This window comes from Oncorhynchus keta, chromosome 28 (assembly GCF_023373465.1).
Source record: "Oncorhynchus keta strain PuntledgeMale-10-30-2019 chromosome 28, Oket_V2, whole genome shotgun sequence".
NCBI lineage: Eukaryota > Metazoa > Chordata > Actinopteri > Salmoniformes > Salmonidae > Oncorhynchus > Oncorhynchus keta.
Genome location: NC_068448.1, coordinates 3,329,014 through 3,352,825, shown reverse-complemented (window position 1 = coordinate 3,352,825; position 23,812 = coordinate 3,329,014). Strand labels below are relative to the sequence as shown.

The following is a 23,812-nucleotide window of genomic DNA, read 5'->3' as shown; positions in this document are numbered from 1 at the left end:
CCACAGGTGTTGAATACCCAGAAGGCATTAAATCCCTTGTTAATTAAACCACAGGTGTTGAATACCCAGAAGGCATTAAATCCCTTGTTAATTAAACCACAGGTGTTGAATACCCAGAAGGCATTAAATCCCTTGTTAATTAAACCACAGGTGTTGAATACCCAGAAGGCATTAAATCCCTTGTTAATTAAACCACAGGTGTTGAATACCCAGAAGGCATTAAATCCCTTGTTAATTAAACCACAGGTGTTGAATACCCAGAAGGCATTAAATCCCTTGTTAATTAAACCACAGGTGTTGAATACCCAGAAGGCATTAAATCCCTTGTTAATTAAACCACAGGTGTTGAATACCCAGAAGGCATTAAATCCCTTGTTAATTAAACCACAGGTGTTGAATACCCAGAAGGCATTAAATCCCTTGTTAATTAAACCACAGGTGTTGAATACCCAGAAGGCATTAAACAGCATTTAACACAACAAATGAATTATCTTTACGACCAGGCCTGGCGTGAAGCACCTCAGAGTAGGAGTACTGATCTAGGATCAGTTTTGCCCATTTATATCAAAATGAATACAACTATGTGGACAAGCAGAGGATCTGATCCTTAATCAGCATTGGGTTATAAATAAACAATAAATGACTCACCCCCATTGGCCAGGTCCTTTGAGGCGATGATGAAGCCGAACCCCTCCCCCGGCCGTCTCCGTAGCTCCACCTCCTGTCCCCTGACCCCTCCCCCTCGTCTGTCCACCTGGCCCTTGGCCACAGCCCCCAGTCCTGCTCCTCCCCAACCTCCAGGGGGCCTCAACACACCCGGGGCCCCAACACCGTTCTCCAGCCCAACCCAGTCTCTGGGTTCCAGGGTGAGAGTTACAGGGACTGAGTCCAGAAAGCTTGTGCTCTGGACCAGGGAGGGGAGATCTGTGGAGGGCGAGGCTGGGGAGAGGTCACTGTGGCTGGGGGGGAGATGGGGGATGTGAGGGAGGTGCAGGGGCACCAAGGCATCTGAGGTGGAGGAGGAGGCAGGCAGGTCAGATGGGAGGCCATGGGAGGAGGAGGGGCCCAGGGGAGAGGGGAGGGGCTTGTAGAGGTTAGGGGAGACAGGAGAGAGGAGCGACCCTGGAGAGAGAGAGAGAGAGAGAGAGAGAGAGAGAGAGAGAGAGAGAGAGAGAGAGAGAGAGAGAGAGAGAGAGAGAGAGAGAGAGAGAGAGAGAGAGAGAGAGAGAGAGAGAGAGAGAGAGAGAGAGAGAGAGAGAGAGAGAGAGGGAGGCATATAATTTGAACACCAAGAGAGACGTTCAGCTCATCTAGACCTATCAGAATGTCAACAGTGAACCCGACACAAGGAAACAGAATCTCTGAGGAGAAACAACCCTGTATCCTGTACACAGTAACCTGGTCTGAAAGTGGTTTAAAACCCAAAGTGATAAAGATACCTGTTACATTGAGAGAATTTAAACCAAATCGTACTGAAGTTAAATGTAACATACAGAGGATTCATACCTAAAGTACTAAAGTTTCATAAAGAGTAATTAAACAGGAAGAACACCAGGATGAGGGTACTGCAACAATGCAACAGCAGTATTATTACTAGTATGTATATGGGTAAATACAGTGTATTGTGGTAGTAATGGTAGTATTACTAGTATGTATATGGGTAAATACAGTGTATTGTGGTAGTAATGGTAGTATTACTAGTATGTATATGGGTAAATACAGTGTATTGTGGTAGTAATGGTAGTATTACTAGTATGTATATGGGTAAATACAGTGTATTGTGGTAGTAATGGTAGTATTACTAGTATGTATATGGGTAAATACAGTGTATTGTGGTAGTAATGGTAGTATTACTAGTATGTATATGGGTAAATACAGTGTATTGTGGTAGTATCAGTACTAGAGTATTTATACAGGTTATATAGGTAAATACAGTGTATTGTGGTAGTATCAGTACTATAGTATTTATACAGTTATATAGGTAAATACAGTGTTTTTTTGGTAGTACTTGTAGTATTTATATAGGTTATATAGGTAAATAGCGTATTTGTGGTAGTAATGTTAGTATTTATACAGGTTATATAGGTAAATAGCGTATTTGTGGTAGTAATGGTAGTATTTATACAGGTTATATAGGTAAATAGCGTATTTGTGGTAGTAATGGTAGTATTTATACAGGTTATATAGGTAAATACAGTGTATTTGTGGTAGTAATGGTAGTATTTATACAGGTTATATGGGTAAATAGTGTATTTGTGGTAGTAATGGTAGTATTTATACAGGTTATATAGGTAAATAGTGTATTTGTGGTAGTAATGGTAGTTTTTATACAATTTATATAGGTAAATACAGTGTATTTGTGGTAGTAATGGTAGTATTTATACAGGTTATATAGGTAAATAGCGTATTTGTGGTAGTAATGGTAGTATTTATATAGGTTATATAGGTAAATAGCGTATTTGTGGTAGTAATGGTAGTATTTATACAGGTTATATAGGTAAATAGTGTATTTGTGGTGGTAATGGTAGTATTTATACAGGTTATATAGGTAAATAGTGTATTGTGGTAGTAATGGTAGTATTTATACAGGTTATATAGGTAAATAGTGTATTTGTGGTAGTAATGGTAGTATTTATACAGGTTATATAGGTAAATACAGTGTATTGTGGTAGTAATGGTAGTATTTATACAGGTTAAAGGTTAATGGTCTTACCTCCTCTGTAAACCAGCAGCACTACTTCTCCCTGCCTGGTGTGTTTTTGTAGAACCCTCTGGACCTACAGTGTTCAGCAGAGGTCATGTTAAGATAGGTTCAAAACAAATGGACAAACACTGTTTTTTCAAAGGCCTTTTTCAAATGAACTTGTAGTGACATTCAGAAACAAGCTCTTATGTACAAGTACCAGTCAAATGTTTGGACACACCGAATCATTAAAGGGTTTTTCTTCATTTTTACTATTTTCTACATCGTAGAATAATAGCGAAGACTATGAAATAACTATGAAATAACACATATGGCATCATGGGGTAACCAAAAAAGTCTTAACAAATCATAATATATTTTATATTTGAGATTTGTCAAAGTTGCCACCCTTTGCCTTGATGACAGCTTAGGAAACACTCTTTGCATTCTCTCAACCAGCTTCATTAGGTTGTCACCTGGAATGCATTAGTAGTAAGTAGTAAAAATAAAGAAAAACGGTTGAAGGTGTGTCCAAACTTGTGACTGGTACTGTATATTTGTCTTTAAGTATTCTGTGTGTCAATAACCAATGTTGTCGGAATGTTTATACTCCAGAGAGTGATGAGAACGAATGATTACTATTGAGCATTGTTGCAATAGATACCAATCAACAAAATCTTAGCCTCTAGCTGTAGAACTGTCTCCAAAGTTGGTCGTACCTGAGCGAAGCTGAGACTCTGCACGTCAGCGCCGTTGATCTTGACTATAGCATCCCCTGGCTGCAGGGAGGAGCACTGCCTTCTGTCCCAGACCCTCTTCACCAGGGCCAGCTGCCCCCCCTGCCCCCCCGCCGTCACACTGAACCCCATCCCACCCCCCTCACTCCTCCCCAGGGGCACAGGGACCAGCTCCCCTCCTCCAGCCCCACCAGGTACTCCCTCACTGGGCGCGCTGTGGCCCCCATGGGGTTGGGCGTTGGCTGGGCAGCCGTTGAAGCCGCAAGGGGGGACCTCCGTGGGCGAGGGGAGCATGAGGGAGGTCTGGGGCATGGGGGGCCGTTGGCAGGGGGCTCCAGGGGTGGTGGCGGTGCACACGTCCGGCTGGGACAGGGGCAGATTGGAGACGGAGATGGGCAGGGTGGAGGTGGTGAAGTCACTCTGGTGGTGGAGTATGGAGGAGGGGGTGGGGAGGGAGTTCGCGTTGTAGCGCATCAGAGACCATCTGATGAAGGAAGAAGATACAGAGGATAAGGACGGAGACAAGATGTTAGATAATATTCTGTTCCAGTCGGACACACAGAGGAAACTAAGAACTGCCCTGCATCTCTAAAATCTTAGCCAAGTTAACAAACAGATCACCGACCATTTAGAATCCCACCATACTTTCTCCACTATGCAATCTGGTCATGGGTGCACCTCAGCCACTCTTAAGGTCCTAAACGATATCATAGCCGCTATCGATAAAAGACAATACTGTGCAGCCGTCTTCATTGACCTGGCCAAGCCTTGGCCATTGTCAATAAATGCACTCTTATTGGCACACTCAATAGCCTTGGTTTCTCAAATGACTGCCTCGCCTGGTTCACCAACTACTTCTCAGATAGAGTTCAATTTGTCAAATCAGGGGGCCTGTTGTCGGGATCTCTGGCAATCTCTATGGGGGTGCCACAGGGTTCATTACCTGTGGCGACTCTATTTTCTGTATATATCAATGATGTCACTCTTGCTGATGGTGATTTTCTGATCCACCTCTACCCCTTTTTTCTTCCCAATTTCCCATTGGTAGTTACAGTCTTGTCTCATCGCTGCAACTCCCATATAGACTTGGGAGAGGCGAAGGTCGAGACCCATGCGTCCTCTGAAACACAACCCAACCAACACACACTGCTTCTTGACACAATGCACATCCAACCCAGAAGCCAGCAGCACCAATGTGTCGGAGGAAACGCCGTACACCTGGCAACCTGGTCAGCATGCACTGTGCGCGGCCCGCCACAGATGTCGCTAGTGAGCAATGAGACAAGGATATCCCTGCCGGCCAAACCCTCCCTAACCCGCACGACGCTGGGCCACAGATGTCGCTAGTGAGCAATGAGACAAGGATATCCCTGCCGGCCAAACCCTCCCTAACCCGCACGACGCTGGGCCACAGATGTCGCTAGTGAGCAATGAGACAAGGATATCCCTGCCGGCCAAACCCTCCCTAACCCGCACACCGCTGGGCCAATTGTGCGCCGCCCCATGGACCTCCCGGTCGCAGCCGGCTGCGACAGAGCCTGGGCTCGAACCCAGAATCTCTGGTGGCACAGCTAGCACTGCGATGCAGTGCCTTAGAACACTGCACCACCTGGGAGGCTCAGACAACACCATTCCGTATACTTCTGGCCCTTCTTTGGATACTGTGTTAACAAACCTCCAAATGAGCTTCAATGCCATTTAACACTCCTTCTGTGGCCTCCAACTGCTTTTAAATGCTAGTAAAACTAAATGCATTTTCTTCAACCGATTGCTGGCCGCACCCGCCCGCCCGACTAGCATCACTACTCTGAACGGTTCTGACTCAGAATACGTGAACAACTACAAATACCTAGGTGTCTGGTTAGACTGTAAACTCTCCTTCCAGACTCATATTAAGCATCTCCAATCAAAAATCTTTAATCTAGATTCGGCTTCCTATTTCACAACAAAGCCTCCTTCACTCATGCTGTCAAAAATACCCTCGTAAAATTGACTATCCTACCGATCCTCAACTTCGGCGATGTCATTTACAAAATAGCCTCTACTCAGCAAACTGGATGTAGTCTATCACAGTGCCATCTGTTTTGTCACCAAAGCCCCATATACTACCCACCACTACGACCTGTATGCTCTCGTTGGCCGGCCCTCCAAACCCACTGGCTCCAGGTGATCTATAAGTCTTTACTAGGTAAAGCCCTGCCTCATCTCAGCACATCTCTCGGGCATTTGACTAACTGTTCAGCAGTTTTATGGCTTGGGGGTAGAAGCTATTAAGGAGTCTTTTGGTCCTACACTTGGTGCTCCGGTACCGCTTGACGTGAGGTAGCAGAGAGAACAGTCTATGACTTGGGTGGCTGGAGTCTTTTGACAATTTTTAGGGCCTTCCTCTGTCACCGCCTGGTATATATGTCCTGGATGGTAGAAAGCTTGACCCCGGTGATGTACTCGGCCGTACACATTACCCTCTGTAGTGTCTTGCGGTCGGATGCCAAGCAGTTTCCATATCAGACAGTGATTCAACCAGTTAGGATGCTCTCGATGATGCAGATGTGTAACTTTTTCAGGATCTGAGGACCCATGCCAAATCCTTTCAGTCTCCTGAGGGGGAATAAGCGTCGTCGTGCCCTGTACCCTATAGTTTGTTGGTGATGTGCTCTGCCCTCCTTTTCCTGTAGTCCACGATCAACTCCTTTGTTTTGATCACGTTGAGGTAGAGGTTGTTGTCCTGGCACCACACTGCCAGGACTCTGACCTCCTCCCTATAGGCTGTCTCATAATTGTTGGTGATCAGGCCTACCACCCCTGCATCATCGTCAAACTTAATGATGGTGCTGGAGTCGTGCCTGGCCAAGCAGTCGTGGGTGAACAGGAAGTACAGGAGGGGACTGAGCACGCACCCCTGAGGGGCCCCAGTGTTGAGGATCAGTGTGGCAGATGTGTTGTTACCTACCCTGACCACCTCGGGGCGGCCCGTCAGCAAGTCCAGAATCCAGTTGCTGAGGGAGGTGTTCACTCCCAGGGTCCTTAGCTTAGTGATGAGGGCACTATGGTGTTGAAGGCTGAGCTGTAGTCAATGAACAGCCTTCTAACGTAGGCGTTCCTTTCGTGAGAAAGGTGAGAAAGGGCAGTGTGAAGTGCAATAGAGATCGCGTCACCTTTGGATCTGTTGCGAATTGGAGTGTATTTGAACTATGTTAGATGTTAGCACATCTGATTAAACTGGTCAACTAATCATCAAAAGCCCTTGACGAGGTACATCAGGTGATCTGGTTCAGACCTACAACAACATGGTGAAACATCTGGGGGTCCTTGAGGAGAGGTTTGAAAACAACCAAGTTAAGGTTAGTTAGTTAGTTAGGGTTAGTTACCTCTGTGTCGCTCCACCCGAGGCTCCTTCCTCTGAGTCACTCTGGCTGGCGGAGGCGGAGGTTCGTTCGGGCGGGGGAGGAGGGGGGATGCCCCTACTGTGAGAGGAGGAGGGGGCACAGGCTGAGCTGGCGGAAGAGCTAAGGATTCCATTAGACAGCGGGTAGGAGGGGGGAGCCGACAACAGGTCTGCCGCATTCCCGTTAGCGTCCAGCCCCGACCCTGAGTTTCCCGCCACTCTGAGATAGTTTCCGTTGTGATGAGACAGGGTACGGTTCAGGTTAGCCAGGCCGGGAGGTTGGGGTGGCTCGGGAGGGCCAGGACCGGGGGTGGAGAGGGGCTGAGCGGTGGCTGTGGAGGGAGGGGTGGCTGCAGCGCTGAGAGGTTCCAGAGGAGAGGAGGAGGCGGAGGGAGTCAGGGGTTGTTTGGGACAGCCGTCTGGGTTGTAGAGCATGGGATAGCCTCTCCGTAACACAACGTCCACACTGTGACCCATGGGGACAGACTTCAACATCTCTACCACCTCTTTATGAGACAGACCCAGGACACAGCTGTCATTGATGTAGACCAGGATATCAGCTGGAGAGAGAGAGAGAGATCTCATGTGTTATATCATCCCCTACTATAGATCAGTATGTAGTGTATAGATCAGTATGTAGTATATCATCCCCTACTATAGATCAGTATGTAGTGTATAGATCAGTATTGGCCGCCTTTCGTTCCAGTACTCTGCTGCCTGTGACTGGAACGAATTGCAAAAATCGCTGAAGTTGGAGACTTTTATCTCCCTCACCAACTTCAAACATCAGCTATCTGAGCAGCTAACCGATCGCTGCAGCTGTACATAGTCTATAGGTAAATAGCTCACCCTTTTTCACCTACCTCATTCCCATACTGTTTTTATACTGTTTTTATTTATTTACTTTTCTGCTCTTTTGCACACCAATATCTCTACCTGTACATGCCCATCTGATAATTTATCACTCCAGTGTTAATCTGCAAAATTGTATTATTCGCCTACCTCCTCATGCCTTTTGCACACATTGTATATAGACTGCCCATTTTTTCTACTGTGTTATTGACTTGTTAATTGTTTACTCCATGTGTAACTCTGTGTTGTCTGTTCACACTGCTATGCTTTATCTTGGCCAGGTCGCAGTTGCAAATGAGAACTTGTTCTCAACTAGCCTACCTGGTTAAATAAAGGTGAAATAAAATAAAATAAAAAAATAAATGTAGTGTATAGATCAGTATGTAGTATATCATCCCCTACTATAGATCAGTACGTAGTGTATAGATCAGTATGTAGTGTATAGATCAGTATGTAGTGTATAGATCAGTATGTAGTGTATAGATCAGTATGTAGTGTATAGATCAGTATGTAGTGTATAGATCAGTATGTAGTGTATAGATCAGCATGTAGTGTATAGATCAGTATGTAGTATATCATCCCCTACTATAGATCAGTATGTAGTATATCATCCCCTACTATAGATCAGTATGTAGTATATCATCCACTACTATAGATCAGTATGTAGTATATCATCCCCTACTATAGATCAGTATGTAGTGTATAGATCAGTATGTAGTGTATCATCCCCTACTATAGATCAGTATGTAGTATATCATCCACTACTATAGATCAGTATGTAGTGTAGGATCCACTACATTTACATTACATTTAAGTCATTTAGAGACGCTCTTATCCAGAGCGACTTACAAATTGGTGCATACACCTTATGACAACCAGTGGAACAGCCACTTGCATCTAAATCTTGTTGGGGGAGAAGGGGGGGGTGAGAAGGATTACTTACCCTCCTTACCCTATCCTAGGTATTCCTTGAAGAGGTGGGGTTTCAGGTGTCTCCGGAAGGTGGTGATTGACTCCGCTGTCCTGGCGTCGTGAGGGAGTTTGTTCCACCATTGGGGGCCAGAGCAGCGAACAGTTTTGACTGGGCTGAGCGGGAACTGTACTTCCTCAGTGGTAGGGAGGCGAGCAGGCCAGAGGTGGATGAACGCAGTGCCCTTGTTTGGGTGTAGGGCCTGATCAGAGCCTGGAGGTACTGAGGTGCCGTTCCCCTCACAGCTCCGTGGCGAGCACCATGGTCTTGTAGCGGATGCAGCTTCAACTGGAAGCCAGTGGAGAGAGCGGAGGAGCGGGGTGACGTGAGAGAACTTGGGAAGGTTGAACACCAGACGGGCTGCGGCGTTCTGGATGAGTTGTAGGGGTTTAATGGCACAGGCAGGGAGCCCAGCCAACAGCGAGTTGCAGTAATCAAGACGGGAGATGACAAGTGCCTGGATTAGGACCTGCGCCGCTTCCTGTGTGAGGCAGGGTCGTACTCTGCGGATGTTGTAGAGCATGAACCTACAGGAACGGGACACCGCCTTGATGTTAGTTGAGAACGTCAGGGTGTTGTCCAGGATCACGCCAAGGTTCTTAGCGCTCTGGGAGGAGGACACAATGGAGTTGTCAACCGTGATGGCGAGATCATGGAACGGGCAGTCCTTCCCGGGAGGAAGAGGAGCTCCGTCTTGCTGAGGTTCAGCTTGAGGTGGTGATCCGTCATCCACACTGATATGTCTGCCAGACATGCAGAGATGCGATTCGCCACCTGGTCATCAGAAGGGGGAAAGGAGAAGATTAATTGTGTGTCGTCTGCATAGCAATGATAGGAGAGACCATGTGAGGTTATGACAGAGCCAAGTGACTTGGTGTATAGCGAGAATAAGAGAGGGCCTAGAACAAAGCCCTGGGGGACACCAGTGGTGAGAGCGTGTGGTGAGGAGACAGATTCTCGCCACGCCACCTGGTAGGAGCGACCTGTCAGGTAGGACGCAATCAGCGTGGGCCGCGCCGGAGATGCCCAACTCGGAGAGGGTGGAGAGGAGGATCTGATGGTTCACAGTATCGAAGGCAGCCGATAGGTCTAGAAGGATGAGAGCAGAGGAGAGAGTTAGTTAGCTTTAGCAGTGCGGAGCGCCTCCGTGATACAGAGAAGAGCAGTCTCAGTTGAATGACTAGTCTTGAAACCTGACTGATTTGGATCAAGAAGGTCATTCTGAGAGAGATAGCGGTAGAGCTGGCCAAGGACGGCACGCTCAAGAGTTTTGGAGAGAAAAGAGAGAAGGGATACTGGTCTGTAGTTGTTGACATCGGAGGGATCGAGTGTAGGTTTTTTCAGAAGGGTGCAACTCTCGCTCTCTTGAAGACGGGAGGGACGTAGCCAGCGGTCAGGGATGAGTTGATGAGCGAGGTGAGGTAAGGGAGAAGGTCTCCGGAAATGGTCTGGAGAAGAGAGGAGGGGATAGGGTCAAGCGGGCAGGTTGTTGGGCGGCCGGCCGTCACAAGACGCGAGATTTCATCTGGAGAGAGAGGGGAGAAAGAGGTCAGAGCATAGGGTAGGGCAGTGTGAGCAGAACCAGCGGTGTCGTTTGACTTAGCAAACGAGGATCGGATGTCATCGACCTTCTTTTCAAAATGGTTGACGAAGTCATCTGCAGAGAGGAGGAGGGAGGGGGGAGGATTCAGGAGGGAGGAGAAGGTGGCAAAGAGCTTCCTAGGGTTAGAGGCAGATGCTTGGAATTTAGAATGGTAGAAAGTGGCTTTAGCAGCAGAGACAGAGGAGGAAAATGTAGAGAGGAGGGAGTGAAAGGATGCCAGGTCCGCAGGGAGGCGAGTTTTCCTCCATTTCCGCTCGGCTGCCCGGAGCCCTGTTCCACTACTATAGATCAGTATGTAGTGTATAGATCAGTATGTAGTGTATAGATCAGTATGTAGTGTATAGATCAGTATGTAGTGTAGGATCCACTACTATAGATCAGTATGTAGTGTATAGATCAGTATGTAGTGTATAGATCAGTATGTAGTGTATAGATCAGCATGCAGTGTATCTAAGGTGAGAAGTAATAGCATGTGTGTGGTGCATTCCTGTCTCCAGCATCCTCACGTTAGAGGGTTGGATTGTGTGTGTGTGTGTGTGTGTGTGTGTGTGTGTGTGTGTGTGTGTGTGTGTCCGTGTGTGTGCACGTGCGTGTGCACGTGTGTCAGTGACAGTGGGATTACGTTCTCCGGGCCCAGTAGAGCAGGATTAGGAATAGATTAGGAATCAAACACACCATGAAAATTTGGGACAGAGAGAGAGAGAGAGAGAGAGAGAGAGAGAGAGAGAGAGAGAGAGAAATAGAAGAAGAGAGAGAAATAGAAGAAGAGATGAAAGTATAGGGCAGAGAGATGCCGTCTCTCAGTACCTCTTGAAACTCTGGGGGCAGTATTTCATTTTTGGATGAAAAACGTTCCCGTTTTAAACAAGATATTTTGTCACAAAAAGATGCTCGACTATGCATGTAATTGACAGCTTTGGAAAGAAAACACTCTGACGTTTCCAAATCTGCAAAGATATTATCTGTGAGTGCCACAGAACTGATGCTACAGGCGAAACCAATATGAAATTTCAAACAGGAAATGCCCCAGATTTTGGAGGCGCTGTGTTCCAATGTCTCCTTATATGGCTGTGATTGCGCAAGGAATGAGCCTACACTTTCTGTCGTTTCCCGAAGGTGTCTGCAGCATTGTGACGTATTTGTAGGCATATCATTGGAAGATTGACCATAAGAGACTACATTTACCAGGTGTCCGCTTGGTGTCCTCCGTCGAAATGATTGCGTAATCTCCAGCTGCGTGCATTTTTCCATTTCTTTCAGAGGAGAAACCAAACTGCCACAAATGATTTATCATCGAATAGATATGTGAAAAACACCTTGAGGATTGATTCTAAACAACGTTTGCCATGTTTCTGTCGATATTATGGAGTTAATTTGGAAAAAAGTTCGGCGTTGTAATGACTGAATTTTCCGGGGGGTTTTCTTAGCCAAACGTGATGAACAAAACGGAGCGATTTCTCCTCCACAAATAATATTTTCGGAAAAACGGAACATTTGCTATCGAACTGAGAGTCTCCTCATTGAAAACATCCGAAGTTCTTCAAAGGTAAATGATTTTATTTGAATGCTTTTCTTGTTTTTGTGAAAATGGTACCTGCTGAATGCTAGGCTTAATGCTATGCTAGCTATCAATACTCTTACACAAATGACAGTGTTGTTAACAAAAGGCTAAGCTTGTGAGCCAATATATTTATTTAATTTCATTTGCGATTTTCATGAATAGTTAACGTTGCGTTATGGTAATGAGCTTGAGGCTAAAATTACGCTCCCGGATATGGGATTGCACGTCGCAAATCAGCAGGTGTTATTGAGTGTTGATCTACCTGTGTTAATCAAACATGTGTTAAATCTACCTGTGTTAAATCTACCTGTGTTAAATCTACCTGTGTTAAATCTACCTGTGTTAAATCTACCTGTGTTAAATCTACCTGTGTTAATCAAACATGTGTTAAATCTACCTGTGTTAAATCTACCTGTGTTAATCAAACATGTGTTAAATCTACCTGTGTTAAATCTACCTGTGTTAAATCTACCTGTGTTAATCAAACATGTGTTAAATCTACCTGTGTTAAATCTACCTGTGTTAAATCTACCTGTGTTAAATCTACCTGTGTTAAATCTACCTGTGTTAATCAAACATGTGTTAAATCTACCTGTGTTAAATCTACCTGTGTTAAATCTACCTGTGTTAATCAAACATGTGTTAAATCTACCTGTGTTAAATCTACCTGTGTTAAATCTACCTGTGTTAAATCTACCTGTGTTAATCAAACATGTGTTAAATCTACCTGTGTTAATCAAACATGTGTTAAATCTACCTGTGTTAAATCTACCTGTGTTAAATCTACCTGTGTTAAATCTACCTGTGTTAAATCTACCTGTGTTAAATCTACCTGTGTTAAATCTACCTGTGTTAAATCTACCTGTGTTAAATCTACCTGTGTTAATCAAACATGTGTTAAATCTACCTGTGTTAATCAAACATGTGTTAAATCTACCTGTGTTAAATCTACCTGTGTTAAATCTACCTGTGTTAAATCTACCTGTGTTAAATCTACCTGTGTTAAATCTACCTGTGTTAAATCTACCTGTGTTAAATCTACATGTGTTAAATCTACCTGTGTTAAATCTACCTGTGTTAAATCTACCTGTGTTAAATCTACCTGTGTTAAATCTACCTGTGTTAAATCTACCTGTGTTAAATCTACCTGTGTTAAATCTACCTGTGTTAATCAAACATGTGTTAAATCTACCTGTGTTAATCAAACATGTGTTAAATCTACCTGTGTTAAATCTACCTGTGTTAAATCTACCTGTGTTAATCAAACATGTGTTAAATCTACCTGTGTTAAATCTACCTGTGTTAAATCTACCTGTGTTAAATCTACCTGTGTTAATCAAACATGTGTTAAATCTACCTGTGTTAAATCTACCTGTGTTAAATCTACCTGTGTTAAATCTACCTGTGTTAAATCTACCTGTGTTAATCAAACATGTGTTAAATCTACCTGTGTTAATCAAACATGTGTTAAATCTACCTGTGTTAAATCTACCTGTGTTAAATCTACCTGTGTTAAATCTACCTGTGTTAATCAAACATGTGTTAAATCTACCTGTGTTAAATCTACCTGTGTTAAATCTACCTGTGTTAAATCTACCTGTGTTAAATCTACCTGTGTTAAATCTACCTGTGTTAAATCTACCTGTGTTAAATCTACCTGTGTTAAATCTACCTGTGTTAAATCTACCTGTGTTAAATCTACCTGTGTTAAATCTACCTGTGTTAAATCTACCTGTGTTAATCAAACATGTGTTAAATCTACCTGTGTTAAATCTACCTGTGTTAAATCTACCTGTGTTAATCAAACATGTGTTAAATCTACCTGTGTTAAATCTACCTGTGTTAAATCTACCTGTGTTAATCAAACATGTTAAATCTACCTGTGTTAATCTACCTGTGTTAAATCTACCTGTGTTAAATCTACCTGTGTTAAATCTACCCGTGTTAAATCTACCCGTGTTAAATCTACCTGTGTTAAATCTACCTGTGTTAAATCTACCTGTGTTAAATCTACCTGTGTTAAATCTACCTGTGTTAATCAAACATGTGTTAAATCTATCTGTGTTAAATCTACCTGTGTTAAATCTACCTGTGTTAATCAAACATGTGTTAAATCTACCTGTGTTAAATCTACCTGTGTTAAATCTACCTGTGTTAATCAAACATGTGTTAAATCTACCTGTGTTAAATCTACCTGTGTTAAATCTACCTGTGTTAATCAAACATGTTAAATCTACCTGTGTTAATCTACCTGTGTTAAATCTACCTGTGTTAAATCTACCTGTGTTAATCAAACATGTTAAATCTACCTGTGTTAATCTACCTGTTTTAAATCTACCTGTGTTAAATCTACCTGTGTTAATCAAACATGTTAAATCTACCCGTGTTAATCTACCTGTGTTACCTGTGTTGAGTGTACCTGTGTTAATCTGTATATACCTGTGTTAGGTGTACCTGTGTTAATCTGTATATACCTGTGTTGAGTGTACCTGTGTTAATCCTACCTGTGCTGAGGGCGGGTGGTCCTCCGGGTGTAACGCTGTAGACCTGGAGAAACTCTCTCTGTTTGCTTCCTCCCACTATGTTGAAGCCGAACCCTCGCGGCCCTTTAGACAGACGGGTGTGGATGGAATAGCCCTTCAGCTCTGCCGGCTGGTCCGTGAACGCAGGCACTGGCAGGGGATATGGGGGGAGAATACACAACGTTATTTTTGTTTTTCTTCATATGAAATGTTTTTTTTGGAGCGTTAGTATTTTACTTGACCTTTATTTACTCAGGTTAGTCTCATAGAAGAAGTAAAATCATGTCTAGAGAACAGCACAGGCCAGGCCACAACCCTCTTTATCTCTTATACATATATGGTATCCTGTCTGTATGTGTGAATCCAGGTTTTATAACTCATCCTCTGTCGCCCCCTGCTGTTCAATTATATGTATTACCAGCACACTCTGCCGTTCGCGTACGAAATGGATTTTTTTTTGTAATACTCAGCATTATTACATGGCAACAGAACATTTGACACATTTTCCTGTCTATGAATGCAGAAATATGGCTCTATTTGAAATGAACAACACAGCCTCAGAGATTGACAACACTTGCCTCAACATGAAAGAGACAAACTAAGATGAGAGACTGGGGATTAAGAAGAGAGGGGAAGGAGAGGTGGTAGAGCTGGAGAGGCAGGGGGGAAAGGAAGGAAATGGAGATGGGGATGAGAGACAGGGGAGGGAGGGAGAGGTGGTAGAGCTGGAGAGACAGTGGGGAAAGGAAGGAAATGGAGATGGGGATGAGAGGCAGGGTTGGGAGGGGGGAGGGAGGGAGGGAGGGGTGGTAGAGCTGGAGAGAAGGAGGAAAGGGGAAGAGGGGCAGGTAGAGGGAGGGAGAGCTGGAGAGACAGGGAGGAAAGGGAGATATGGGAGATAGTGGAAGAGAGGCAGGTAGAGGGAGGGAGAGCTGGAGAGACAGGGAGGAAAGGGAGATATGGGAGATAGTGGAAGAGAGGCAGGTAGAGGGAGGGAGAGCTGGAGAGACAGGGAGGAAAGGGAGATATGGGAGATAGTGGAAGAGAGGCAGGTAGAGGGAGGGAGAGCTGGAGAGACAGGGAGGAAAGGGAGATATGGGAGATAGTGGAAGAGGGGCATGGGAGGGAGGAGGGGGAGGTGGAGAGGGTAGAGTGGGTAGACAGAAAGGTCTCGGAGACTCACACTCTGTTTTGCTGAGGATCTCCCTGCTCTGAGCTCTGGGGTCCAGCCAGCTGGTGGTCTTAGAGATGTGACTGAGGAAGAGATAATAAGCATCATCATAATCATAATCATCATCATCACCACAATAACCTGTAACTTCCACCACACTATATCTTCATCACTTCACTCCCACACCACTCTCTACTCTCTCTACTAACTCTCTGTAGTAAAGCTCTACTCTCTCTCTACTAACTCTCTGTAGTAAAGCTCTACTCTCTCTCTACTAACTCTATGTAGTAATGCTCTACTCTCTATCTACTAACTCTCTGTAGTAAAGCTCTACTAACTAACTCTGTAGTAAAGCTCTACTCTCTCTCTACTAACTCTATGTAGTAATGCTCTACTCTCTAACTAACTCTGTAATAAAGCTCTACTCTCTCTCTACTAACTCTATGTAGTAAAGCTCTACTCTCTCTCTACTCTCTCTCTACTAACTCTCTGTAGTAAAGCTCTACTCTCTCTCTACTAACTCTATGTAGTAAAGCTCTATTCTACACTCTCTACTAACTCTCTGTAGTAGGGCTCTACTCTCTCTCTACTAACTCTCTGTAGTAAAGCTCTACTCTCTCTCTACTAACTCTCTGTAGTAAAGCTCTACTCTCTCTCTACTAACTCTCTGTAGTAAAGCTCTACTCTCTCTCTACTAACTCTATGTAGTAAAGCTCTACTCTACACTCTCTACTAACTCTCTGTAGTAGGGCTCTACTCTCTCTCTACTAACTCTCTGTAGTAAAGCTCTACTCTCTCTATGTAGTAAAGCTCTACTCTACACTCTCTACTAACTCTATGTAGTAAAGCTCTACTCTCTCTCTACTAACTCTATGTAGTAAAGCTCTACTCTCTCTCTACTAACTCTATGTAGTAAAGCTCTACTCTCTCTCTACTAACTCTATGTAGTAAAGCTCTACTCTCTCTCTACTAACTCTCTGTAGTAAAGCTCTACTCTCTCTACTAACTCTATGTAGTAAAGCTCTACTCTCTCTCTACTAACTCTCTATAGTAAAGCTCTACTCTCTCTCTACTAACTCTCTGTAGTAATGCTCTACTCTCTCTCTACTAACTCTCTGTAGTAAAGCTCTACTCTCTCTACTAACTCTATGTAGTAAAGCTCTACTCTCTCTCTACTAACTCTCTGTAGTAAAGCTCTACTCTCTCTCTACTAACTCTATGTAGTAAAGCTCTACTCTCTCTCTACTAACTCTATGTAGTAAAGCTCTACTCTCTCTCTACTCACTCTCTGTAGTAAAGCTCTACTCTACACTCTCTACTAACTCTCTGTAGTAAAGCTCTACTCTCTCTACTAACTCTATGTAGTAAAGCTCTACTCTCTCTACTAACTCTCGGTAGTAAAGCTCTACTCTCTCTCTACTAACTCTATGTAGTAAAGCTCTACTCTCTCTCTACTAACTATATTTAGTAAAGCTCTACTCTCTCTCTACTAACTCTCTATAGTAAAGCTCTACTCTCTCTCTACTAACTCTATGTAGTAAAGCTCTACTCTCTCTCTCTACTAACTCTCTGTAGTAAAGCTCTACTCTCTCTCTACTAACTCTATGTAGTAATGCTCTACTCTCTATCTACTAACTCTCTGTAGTAAAGCTCTACTCTCTCTCTACTCTCTCTACTAACTCTCTGTAGTAAAGCTCTACTCTCTCTCTACTAACTCTATGTAGTAATGCTCTACTCTCTATCTACTAACTCTCTGTAATAAAGCTCTACTCTCTCTCTACTAACTCTATGTAGTAAAGCTCTACTCTCTCTCTACTCTCTCTCTACTAACTCTCTGTAGTAAAGCTCTACTCTCTCTCTACTAACTCTATGTAGTAAAGCTCTATTCTACACTCTCTACTAACTCTCTGTAGTAGGGCTCTACTCTCTCTCTCTACTAACTCTCTGTAGTAAAGCTCTACTCTCTCTCTACTAACTCTCTGTAGTAAAGCTCTACTCTCTCTCTACTAACTCTCTGTAGTAAAGCTCTACTCTCTCTCTACTAACTCTATGTAGTAAAGCTCTACTCGACACTAACTACAAACTCTCTGTAGTAGGGCTCTACTCTCTCTCTACTAACTCTCTGTAGTAAAGCTCTACTCTCTCTATGTAGTAAAGCTCTACTCTCTCTCTACTAACTCTATGTAGTAAAGCTCTACTCTACACTCTCTACTAACTCTATGTAGTAAAGCTCTACTCTCTCTCTACTAACTCTATGTAGTAAAGCTCTACTCTCTCTCTACTAACTCTATGCAGTAAAGCTCTACTCTCTCTCTACTAACTCTATGTAGTAAAGCTCTACTCTCTCTCTACTAACTCTCTGTAGTAAAGCTCTACTCTCTCTCTACTAACTCTATGTAGTAAAGCTCTACTCTCTCTCTACTAACTCTCTATAGTAAAGCTCTACTCTCTCTCTACTAACTCTCTGTAGTAATGCTCTACTCTCTCTCTACTAACTCTCTGTAGTAAAGCTCTACTCTCTCTACTAACTCTATGTAGTAAAGCTCTACTCTCTCTCTACTAACTCTCTGTAGTAAAGCTCTACTCTCTCTACTAACTCTATGTAGTAAAGCTCTACTCTCTCTCTACTAACTCTCTGTAGTAAAGCTCTACTCTCTCTCTACTAACTCTATGTAGTAAAGCTCTACTCTCTCTCTACTCACTCTCTGTAGTAAAGCTCTACTCTCTCTCTACTAACTCTCTGTAGTAAAGCTCTACTCTACACTCTCTACTAACTCTCTGTAGTAAAGCTCTACTCTCTCTACTAACTCTATGTAGTAAAGCTCTACTCTCTCTACTAACTCTCGGTAGTAAAGCTCTACTCTCTCTCTCTCTCTCTACTTACTCTCTGTAGTAAAGCTCAACTATCTCTCTACTAACTCTATGTAGTAAAGCTCTACTCTCTCTCTACTAACTCTATGTAGTAAAGCTCTACTCTCTCTCTACTAACTCTACGTAGTAATGCTCTACTCTCTCGCTACTAACTCTCTGTAGTAAAGCTCTACTCTACACTCTCTACTAACTCTCTGTAGTAAAGCTCTACTCTCTCTACTAACTCTATGTAGTAAAGCTCTACTCTCTCTACTAACTCTCGGTAGTAAAGCTCTACTCTCTCTCTACTAACTCTATGTAGTAAAGCTCTACTCTCTCTCTACTCACTCTCTGTAGTAAAGCTCTACTCTACACTCTCTACTAACTCTCTGTAGTAAAGCTCTACTCTCTCTACTAACTCTATGTAGTAAAGCTCTACTCTCTCTACTAACTCTCGGTAGTAAAGCTCTACTCTCTCTCTACTAACTCTATGTAGTAAAGCTCTACTCTCTCTCTACTAACTCTCTATAGTAAAGCTCTACTCTCTCTCTACTAACTCTATGTAGTAAAGCTCTACTCTCTCTCTCTACTAACTCTCTGTAGTAAAGCTCTACTCTCTCTCTACTAACTCTATGTAGTAAAGCTCTACTCTCTCTCTACTAACTCTATGTAGTAAAGCTCTACTCTCTCTCTACTAACTTTATGTAGTAAAGTTCTACTCTCTCTCTGTAGTAAAGCTCTACTCTCTCTCTACTCACTCTATGTAATAAGGCTCTCCTGAGTCGCTGAATGCCAGCTCCCAATTCTCGGGCAGTGCCCCTCCACCTCGTGTGGCGATGCTAATCCCTCCATTCTCTTCTCCCACGCCGTCCCTTGAGTCCCAGGATTGGCTGAGAGCTAGCGCTGTGGGCGGGGCACTGCTGATGCCTACTGAACCTCCTGCCAAGACAACAGACACATATACAGACAAACACAGAGAATGTGAAGCAGTAACCAACCACATTTCTACTAACAACAGATTTACATAAACACAGACACACACTTCAATAACTTGTCCATTAACTTCTACTTTAAGACACATAGTACACATTCATGAAGTAATTCACCCCCCCCCGATAGTTTCATCACTTTGGTTATTCCCGTCAACCAATCACTGTTCCCCGATGACCTGTAGACTCATTTACCTCCTGAGTGTAATGCACACGGGCAATTCAAACAAGGAAACAGCATGGCGCTTCAGACAAACAGAGGTAAGTTAAATTACCTGATTATACTCTACCAATACTTTGATCGGTATTCTCATAATATATTTCATATTACTAGAGCACGTACGTTTAAACGGCCAACTTTATACACGGCAGAAACATTGTTAAACAGGTTTACGTTGTTTTAGTAACTGGCGTGGGCAAACAAACACTCGACTTTGGCGCCTTGGGTCAAAATATTGTTGGCAAGCGGAATGCGCTTAACTCAATACAACGTCCTCTTTGGTTTTACCTTGAAGAGATACAATGAGGAGGCTTTCTTCAAACAATCATTTGTTTCATCATCATCTTTTACCTTGAAGAGATACAATGAGGAGGCTTTCTTCAAACAATCATTTGTTTCATCATCATCTTTTACCTTGAAGAGATACAATGAGGAGGCTTTCTTCAAACAATCATTTGTTTTACCTTGAAGAGATACAATGAGGAGGCTTTCTTCAAACAATCATTTGTTTTACCTTGAAGAGATACAATGAGGAGGCTTTCTTCAAACAATCATTTGTTTTACCTTGAAGAGATACAATGAGGAGGCTTTCTTCAAACAATCATTTCTTTCACCTTGAAGAGATACAATGAGGAGGCTTTCTTCAAACAATCATTTCTTTACAATACTTTCTTGAAGAGATACAATGAGGAGGCTTTCTTCAAACAATCATTTCTTTCACCTTGAAGAGATACAATGAGGAGGCTGGCTTTCTTCAAACAATCATTTGTTTTACCTTGAAGAGATACAATGAGGAGGCTTTCTTCAAACAATCATTTCTTTCACCTTGAAGAGATACAATGAGGAGGCTTTCTTCAAACAATCATTTCTTTCACCTTGAAGAGATACAATGAGGAGGCTTTCTTCAAACAATCATTTGTTTCAGTGTCGTTGTCTACAAGTCACGAGCATGCATTCTATGACAGAGATACACACACACACACAACGGACACAAAACACACACACACGCACGCACGCACGCACGCACGCACGCACACACACACACACACACACACACACACACACACACACACACACACACACACACACACATACTCTTAAAATAGTAATTTAACTCAGGACAATCTCCAAATTAGGTCTAAATGTAAACAGATGTCCTTAGTCAGACTGAGTCCCCATTGGCCCTGGTTAAAGTGCATTACCTCTAACTCAGACCATTGGCCCTGGTTAAAGGCAGTGCATTACCTCTGACTCAGACCATTGGCCCTGGTTAAAGTGCATTACCTCTGACTCAGACCATTGGCCCTGGTTAAAGTGCATTACCTCTGACGCAGATCATAGTCCCTGGTTAAAGTGCATTACCTCTGACTCAGACCATTGGCCCTGGTTGAAGGCAGAGGGCATTACCTGACTCAGACCATTGGCCCTGGTTGAAGGCAGAGGGCATTACCTTTGACTCAGACCATTGGCCCTGGTTGAAGGCAGAGGGCATTACCTCTGACTCAGACCATTGGCCCTGGTTAAAGGCAGTGCATTACCTCTGACTCAGATCATTGGTCCTGGTTAAAGGCAGTGCATTACCTCTGACTCAGACCATTGGCCCTGGTTAAAGGCAGTGCATTACCTCTGACTCAGATCATTGGTCCTGGTTAAAGGCAGTGCATTACCTCTGACTCAGATCATTGGCCCTGGTTAAAGGCAGTGCATTACCTCTGACTCAGATCATTGGCCCTGGTTAAAGGCAGTGCATTACCTCTGACTCAGACCATTGGCCCTGGTTAAAGTGCATTACCTCTGACGCAGATCATAGTCCCTGGTTAAAGTGCATTACCTCTGACTCAGACCATTGGTCCTGGTTGAAGGCAGAGGGCATTACCTTTGACTCAGACCATTGGCCCTGGTTAAAGGCAGTGCATTACCTCTGACTCAGATCATTGGCCCTGGTTAAAGGCAGTGCATTACCTCTGACTCAGATCATTGGCCCTGGTTAAAGGCAGTGCATTACCTCTGACTCAGATCATTGGCCCTGGTTAAAGGCAGTGCATTACCTCTGACTCAGATCATTGGCCCTGGTTAAAGGCAGTGCATTACCTCTGACTCAGACCATTGGCCCTGGTTAAAGGCAGTGCATTACCTCTGACTCAGATCATTGGCCCTGGTTAAAGGCAGTGCATTACCTCTGACTCAGATCATTGGCCCTGGTTAAAGGCAATGATCCTTAGGGAACAGGGGGCCATTGTCCCACTGTCTGGTCAGTGGTTGACTTATTAGGTAATATTCCCACTGTCTGGTCAGTGGTTGACTTATTAGGTAATATTCCCACTGTCTGGTCAGTGGTTGACTTATTAGGTAATATTATAACTGTCTGGTCAGTGGTTGACTTATTAGGTGATATTATAACTGTCTGGTCAGTGGTTGACTTATTAGGTAATATTATAACTGTCTGGTCAGTGGTTGACTTATTAGGTAATATTCTCATTGTCTGGTCAGTGGTTGACTTATTAGGTAATATTCCCACTGTCTGGTCAGTGGTTGACTTATTAGGTGATATTCCCACTGTCTGGTCAGTGGTTGACTTATTAGGTGATATTCCCACTGTCTGGTCAGTGGTTGACTTATTAGGTGATATTCCCACTGTCTGGTCAGTGGTTGACTTATTAGGTGATATTCACTGTCTGGTCAGTGGTTGACTTATTAGGTGATATTCCCACTGTCTGGTCAGTGGTTGACTTATTAGGTGATATTCCCACTGTCTGGTCAGTGGTTGACTTATTAGGTGATATTATAACTGTCTGGTCAGTGGTTGACTTATTAGGTGATATTCCCACTGTCTGGTCAGTGGTTGACTTATTAGGTGATATTCCCACTGTCTGGTCAGTGGTTGACTTATTAGGTGATATTCTCACTGTCTGGTCAGTGGTTGACTTATTAGGTGATATTCCCACTGTCTGGTCAGTGGTTGACTTATTAGGTGATATTCCCACTGTCTGGTCAGTGGTTGACTTATTAGGTAATATTATAACTGTCTGGTCAGTGGTTGACTTATTAGGTGATATTATAACTGTCTGGTCAGTGGTTGACTTATTAGGTAATATTATAACTGTCTGGTCAGTGGTTGACTTATTAGGTAATATTCTCATTGTCTGGTCAGTGGTTGACTTATTAGGTAATATTCCCACTGTCTGGTCAGTGGTTGACTTATTAGGTGATATTCCCACTGTCTGGTCAGTGGTTGACTTATTAGGTGATATTCCCACTGTCTGGTCAGTGGTTGACTTATTAGGTGATATTCCCACTGTCTGGTCAGTGGTTGACTTATTAGGTGATATTCCCACTGTCTGGTCAGTGGTTGACTTATTAGGTGATATTCCCACTGTCTGGTCAGTGGTTGACTTATTAGGTGATATTATAACTGTCTGGTCAGTGGTTGACTTATTAGGTGATATTCCCACTGTCTGGTCAGTGGTTGACTTATTAGGTGATATTATAACTGTCTGGTCAGTGGTTGACTTATTAGGTGATATTCCCACTGTCTGGTCAGTGGTTGACTTATTAGGTGATATTATAACTGTCTGGTCAGTGGTTGACTTATTAGTGATATTCTGGTCAGTGGTTGACTTATTAGGTGATATTCTCACTGTCTGGTCAGTGGTTGACTTATTAGGTGATATTCCCACTGTCTGGTCAGTGGTTGACTTATTAGTGATATTCTGTCTGGTCAGTGGTTGACTTATTAGGGATATTCTCACTGTCTGGTCAGTGGTTGACTTATTAGGTGATATTATAACTGTCTGGTCAGTGGTTGACTTATTAGGGATATTCCCTGTCTGGTCATGGTTGATTATTAGGTGATATTCTCACTGTCTGGTCAGTGGTTGACTTATTAGGTGATATTCTTCTGGTCAGTGGTTGACTTATTAGGTGATATTATAACTGTCTGGTCAGTGGTTGACTTATTAGGTGATATTCCCACTGTCTGGTCAGTGGTTGACTTATTAGGTGATATTCCCACTTCTGATCAGTGGTTGACTTATTAGGTCTGGTCAGTGGTTGACTTATTAGGGGATATTATAACTGTCTGGTCAGTGGTTGACTTATTAGGTGATATTATAACTGTCTGGTCAGTGGTTGACTTATTAGGGGATATTCTCACTGTCTGGTCAGTGGTTGACTTATTAGGTGATATTATAACTGTCTGGTCAGTGGTTGACTTATTAGGTGATATTCCCACTGTCTGGTCAGTGGTTGACTTATTAGGTGATATTATAA

At 43.4% G+C, this 23,812-nt stretch overlaps 1 protein-coding gene across 1 annotated transcript in view; it reads right to left on the bottom strand.

Moving 5' to 3' along the window:
• The window catches only part of LOC127912975 (membrane-associated guanylate kinase, WW and PDZ domain-containing protein 1-like), a 77,377-nt gene that overhangs the window by 5,033 nt on the left and 48,532 nt on the right, over nt 1–23,812 (bottom strand). Inside the window, exons 6-12 of the mRNA XM_052484168.1 lie at nt 19,093–19,273; nt 15,497–15,567; nt 14,296–14,463; nt 6,789–7,365; nt 3,403–3,904; nt 2,714–2,777; nt 649–1,008 (exon numbers count right to left, since the gene is read on the bottom strand). Coding sequence (XP_052340128.1) covers nt 649–1,008; nt 2,714–2,777; nt 3,403–3,904; nt 6,789–7,365; nt 14,296–14,463; nt 15,497–15,567; nt 19,093–19,273 — 1,923 coding nt within the window. The remainder of the gene's footprint in view (nt 1–648; nt 1,009–2,713; nt 2,778–3,402; nt 3,905–6,788; nt 7,366–14,295; nt 14,464–15,496; nt 15,568–19,092; nt 19,274–23,812) is intronic.